Here is a 5,404-nt window from a genome sequence, read left to right on the forward strand (position 1 = left end):
CACAAGTTACAAATGTACACACGTGTTACATGTAGGACATGAATGAGAAAATGCTGAGTCACAGCTACACATGTCCTTTTGCATTTGCAATTTTTCCTGACTTGTTGCAACTGTTCCTGTTCATGCTTTGTCATTGTCACCTTAATGATGACATTAATATCTAAAAGTAAATACGCAGTGGAAAACTGAGTTAACGTCATGGGTTAGTAACATTATTGCGTATATAGAATTATCCCATGATATTTGCCATACCACACAAATGCTTCTATTTGTAAAAACGTCTTCTAATGTTGACTGCTTGTGCCCTTGTTTTCGTACAATGAAAGTGAATGGTGACTAAGGCTGTCAGTCCCTGTAATTTTGCCTAACATCTTCTTTTGTGTTCAATAAAAGAGCATATTCGAATTTGGATTAATCTACCGTACATACAATAAGTAAATATTTAATCTATGTGTATAATTTGTTTCTATTTGTATACTTGTAGATATTCATTATATTAGTTCCTGTTGGATTCAGTTTGGCATTAATTATGAACAAAAGAGACTCATCCATGAAACCTGATCTGTCTCTTTGTATTAAGAAATTGACTCTCAGCTGACTTTCTTGTCACATCATTATTCAGCTTTTTTTTTTTCTTTGTTCCACTGACGCATCATGTTTTGAGCGTATATAAGACACGCACACCTGTCATTTCACACTCACTTCGGAAAGACCTGTTCTTGCTTCAACAGTGATTGAACAGAACTTCGAACTTTTCGGAAATTATTTTTGAAATCTTCTTATTTAATATTTATTTTGTACGTTTTTATAATAAAACCTTATAAACTGCCAAAATGGAGACTTCTCAGATTCGCCAGAACTACGACCGCGACTGCGAGGCTTTGATCAACAAGATGGTGAATTTGGAGCTTTATGCTTCCTACACCTACACTTCAATGGCAAGTACCTTTTTCTTACATTCATCACTGTTCAAAATTGTAGGCTATCGTTTCATTTATGATGGCAACTAACTCACTTTTGATTATTATTTTATTTTCCTTCTTGAATTACGGCGATATGAAGCTACAGTAGGCAAAAATAATGTATGCATGCTTTAAAGGGAAGTCAATAACTTTAAAGTATACAGTATATACATTAAATATCACATTATGCAGACTTTCTGTGATGGGTAAACAGGGAGTTGATAACACACTTTAGATACAAGGATTTGTTAGTAACCTCCAGATTTTTTGTTCTTTTGGTCATATTGCTTTATGCCATGTGCGTGAGTTATGTATTGAGTTTTTTTTTATCCTTTGCTCATCTTTGATCTTGTTCCCATCAGGCTCACTACTTCAAACGGGATGATGTCGCCCTTACTGGTTTTGCAAAGTTCTTCAAGGAGAACAGCGAGGAAGAGCGGGAGCATGCCGAGAAATTCATGGAGTTCCAGAACAAAAGGGGTGGACGCATTGTTCTTCAGGACGTAAAGGTGTGTTGATAGTATTTTGAAATAAGTCTTTTTTCTTTAACATTGTAATATGGTGTAAGAAAAGCTGACCCTAGACCTTTTGTTATGTAATGACATCATGCCTTTTTGCAAGGGCAGGATCAATTTAATTATTTGAATCCTCACTGCTTTGTTCATCTTTTTTTCCCAGAAGCCCGAGCGTGATGAGTGGGACAATGGACTGACTGCAATGCAGTGTGCTCTGCAGCTGGAGAAGAATGTCAACCAGGCTCTGCTGGATCTGCATAAGGTTGCCTCTGAGAAGGGCGACCCTCATGTGAGTTATGAAGATTTCCTTCCAGACTCTCAAAGACATCACTGAAAAATTCATAATTAGATAATGATATTTAAAAGAATCTTTAGGAGACACTTGCATGCCACTCAAAAATGGCTAACAATTCCCTTTTCTTCCATTTGTGGTTCCTTGAAGTTGAGATACATGAGTATTTTGAGTAAACATGCTCCTTAAAGCAGTTTCATATCTTCTACAAAATTGTTTATTGTTAAATGAACATTAATGCCCTAATTGTTTTCTGTTTTCCTGTCCAACAGCTGTGTGACTTCCTGGAGACTCACTACCTGAATGAGCAGGTTGAGGCCATCAAGAAGCTTGGTGATCACATCACCAACCTGTCCAAGATGGGTGCTGGCAACAACAGGATGGCGGAGTATCTGTTTGACAAGCACACCCTGGACGGACGTAGCTAAATGCGGCCCTCAGATCAACTGCATGCTGTCCAAGCAATATGTTTTTTATCAAAAGCTAAATGTTTTTATGCAAAAGGTTGAAAGGTTAACATCAAGTAAATGTTCCACGTCACTGTTATAAAATGATGCAGTCTTCCTCTTTTAATATTTCATCTTGTGATAGTCACCAAGCGAAGCTTTCCTGTTGAATGTAAACTGACTGGTTTTAATCTAGTGAATCTGATAAATAAACATTTTGGATTTAATTTACTTGTTTGTTTGTTTTGTTACTTTGTGTGTAATCTAACACCTTTACCTAACCTGAGAATAATAAAAATAAGGTAAAAGCGAGTCAAATCTGGCCTCAATTATAAGCATCTTAAAAAAAAAAAAATACTTACAACCTTGACAGAAGACCCCTTTGTGGTATGTTCTTCGCTCACATATTTAAAATATCAAAAATCAAAGCCACGGTAGGCAAATTTCTTGTAATCAATAAAATTAAATTTATTAGTTACCATTTATTTTCTAGCAGTCAAAACATTCTAGGTAAATACAAAGTAAAAAATAAAGTACAAAAATTAAAAAAGGTTTTTCAATCAAAGGCAATATCAGCAAGGCATCTAGCGTCGGAGATACTGTTCAAACGAACAATATCTGATGTAATGATATTTGCACCAGTCTTTTATAGACGACCTGTCTATCGGTAACGGCCCCATTGGTGATGTCAGTTGTAACTTCAAGTCCGCCTCCAAAAGTTTATTTTCATTTTTTTATTTTTATTAATTCGTTAATTTTTCTCTGCTGCCATCCACAACGTCTCACCTGCAAAACATTACACTCTATCTATGATAATACACCAATCAGCCACATTAAAACCACCTGCCTAATATTGTGTAGGTCCCCCTTGTGCCGCCAAAACAGCGCCAACCCGCATCTCAGAATAGCATTCTGAGATGATATTCTTCTCACCACAATTGTACAGAGTGGTTATCTGAGTTACCTTAATCTGGCCATTCTCTGTTGACCTCTCTCATCAAGGCATTTCTGTCCACAGAACTGTCCCTCACTGGATGTTTTTTGTTTTTCGGACCATTTTGAGTAAATCCTAGAGACTGTTGTCTGTGAAAATCACAGGAGATCAGCAGTTACAGAAATACTCAAACCAGCCCATCTGGCACCAACAATCATGCCATGGTCCAAATCACTGAGATCACATTTTTTCCCCATTCCGATGGTTGATGTGAACATTAACTGAAGCTCCTGGCCCTTGATGATTTTATGCACTGCGCTGCTGCCACACGATTGGCTGATTAGATAATCACATGGATGATTGTTGGTGCCAGATGGGCTGGTTTGAATATTTCTGTAAATGCTGATCTCCTGGGATTTTCACACACAACAGTCTCTGGAACAGAGGTGCCCAAACTAGGGCCCTTGGGCCAAAATTGGCCCGTGATGACATTTGATTTGGCCCGCCTTTCCATAGATGACAAGAGAAAAAAAAAAACATTTGAAAAGTAGAGAGTATACCTGATTTTTAAAAAAAAAAAATAATAATTTTTATGTATATGCGTACTTCAGTGACCTTTAAATAAGTGCTGTCTGAAGGTTCGCTCCTTTGGCCATCCCAGGTACCCAAAATCTTCACTATGATTGGTCAGTCCCAAATTCGGAGGTGTGCCTTCAATACCTCCAGACTGAACCTAGTTGGATTAAAACGGAGCGGGAACTGAAGCAGTGTCAAGAAATGACAGGTAATTAGGTGGACTCGCGGAACAGTGTGTACAGTCATCCGAAATGAAATATGGCTTGAACGTGCACTATACGTTGTGCAGCATTTCATATCCGCGTGAACGCGACCAATGAAGCGCATCCGTGAAGTGGGCTTGATAAAGTCAGGTGAAGGAGCATTTCAATATAAACAACAGTTCCATTCACAACAAACACCGAACAACATTACGACCAGCACTATAAGTGAACAGACCAGGACTCTCAAAAATCCTTTTTCTGCCCTGCCAGCTAGACAAAAACAGTAATGCAGTAAACTAATTCTTCATATTTCATCTTCTTATTCTGACTAAACCCCGTTTTGGGGTGTGTATAACATCTATGTGCATCATACTGTAATTCATTTGTCAAACGTGAGGATATCTCGTTTACTTGCAACTATCCGCCTAAAACAGATAGCTGCAAGTTTTTTAATAACCATAAGATACAATGCCATATTTCGGCAGGTTCTTAATCATAATCATATTTTGGAGTCAACGAAATTAATAGGCCTTTGTAAATAGGGGGTAAAAAACCAAACTATTTGTTCCGATGTCGGATTCCAATAGAATAGCCCCTTGAAGGTCTCTGCATTGTTCTGTCTTTTCTGAGTGCTGAAGTAAAGCAATTATTGTTAATTTACATTTTACAAATTTATACTGTTATTTATTTTATCTGACTCCAATTTTATATTAATCTGACTCCAATTTTAGTTGACCTCTAATTTAGATTACAGCTCTAACTAACTTCTGATCATTCTTTTAATTTAATCTTTTTAAGTTATTGATTACTCTAAATCCTCTTCTATTCATTGTCCTTTCGATCTTTGGAGTCTTACGCTGGTCGTTATTAAATTACGTAAACCTCCCGAAAAGATAGCCAGTTCCGTTCTTAGTCAGCGGTTGTAGGGTTAACTAATATCGCCTGATTTGGCTTGTCTCATAACCAGACGATATTTCCACTTAGTCACGTACATACAACTTGCTAACACATGCGGTGAGCAGTGACAGGGTCTTTAAATGGCTTTCTCCTACCCGGTTGTCCTGGGTGGTTTCTCCTATATTAAAGCTCCAGTATGGTCTACCCTGGTCTAATGAAACTCAAATCCTACCCGGTTGTTTTAGGTGGTTTCTCCTACCTGGTTGTCCTGGGTGGTTTCTCACAATGATTCTAGAGAAATTCAGAATAAATCAAATAATAACAATTTATTTGCCAAGTAGGATATAAAACATTGTTACAAGAATTCAATCAAACCTAATTTCACATATGATCAGAATAAACAAACATTATATAAGTCAGAGAAACATACTTGGCAAATAGAACTACATACAGTGACAGTATGGGAGATCTGAATACAGACTCCCCAAGCTTCTTGCCAACTTTCCTTAAATACCCAGACAGAATCAACATTGTGTACCAAATGTTATTATCCTTTGAACAATGAGAATTTGGGGTGAA

At 37.3% G+C, this 5,404-nt stretch overlaps 1 protein-coding gene across 1 annotated transcript; it reads left to right on the forward strand.

Annotated features, from left to right (window-relative positions):
• The first annotated feature begins 717 nt into the window (after positions 1-717).
• On the forward strand, positions 718-2,342 carry LOC127451310 (ferritin, middle subunit-like). Its single transcript, XM_051715883.1, has 4 exons — positions 718-938; positions 1,325-1,471; positions 1,641-1,766; positions 2,042-2,342. Exons 1-4 carry the CDS (start codon positions 834-836, stop codon positions 2,195-2,197), a joined length of 534 nt encoding a protein of 177 aa, XP_051571843.1. The 5' UTR covers positions 718-833; the 3' UTR covers positions 2,198-2,342.
• Positions 2,343-5,404: the final 3,062 nt, after the last annotated feature.

The sequence above is a fragment of the Myxocyprinus asiaticus genome, chromosome 14 (assembly GCF_019703515.2).
Source record: "Myxocyprinus asiaticus isolate MX2 ecotype Aquarium Trade chromosome 14, UBuf_Myxa_2, whole genome shotgun sequence".
NCBI classification, from domain to species: Eukaryota; Metazoa; Chordata; class Actinopteri; order Cypriniformes; family Catostomidae; genus Myxocyprinus; species Myxocyprinus asiaticus.

What these genes read in the sequence shown, in the direction of transcription:
- LOC127451310 (XM_051715883.1), top strand. Translation starts at nt 834, where the DNA reads ATGGAGACTTCTCAGATTCGCCAGAACTACGACCGCGACTGCGAGGCT. An exon ending in CCTACACCTACACTTCAATG is followed by an intron (nt 939 to 1,324) that starts GCAAGTACCTTT and finishes TGTTCCCATCAG; the next exon opens with GCTCACTACTTCAAACGGGA. An exon ending in TTGTTCTTCAGGACGTAAAG is followed by an intron (nt 1,472 to 1,640) that starts GTGTGTTGATAG and finishes TTTTTTTCCCAG; the next exon opens with AAGCCCGAGCGTGATGAGTG.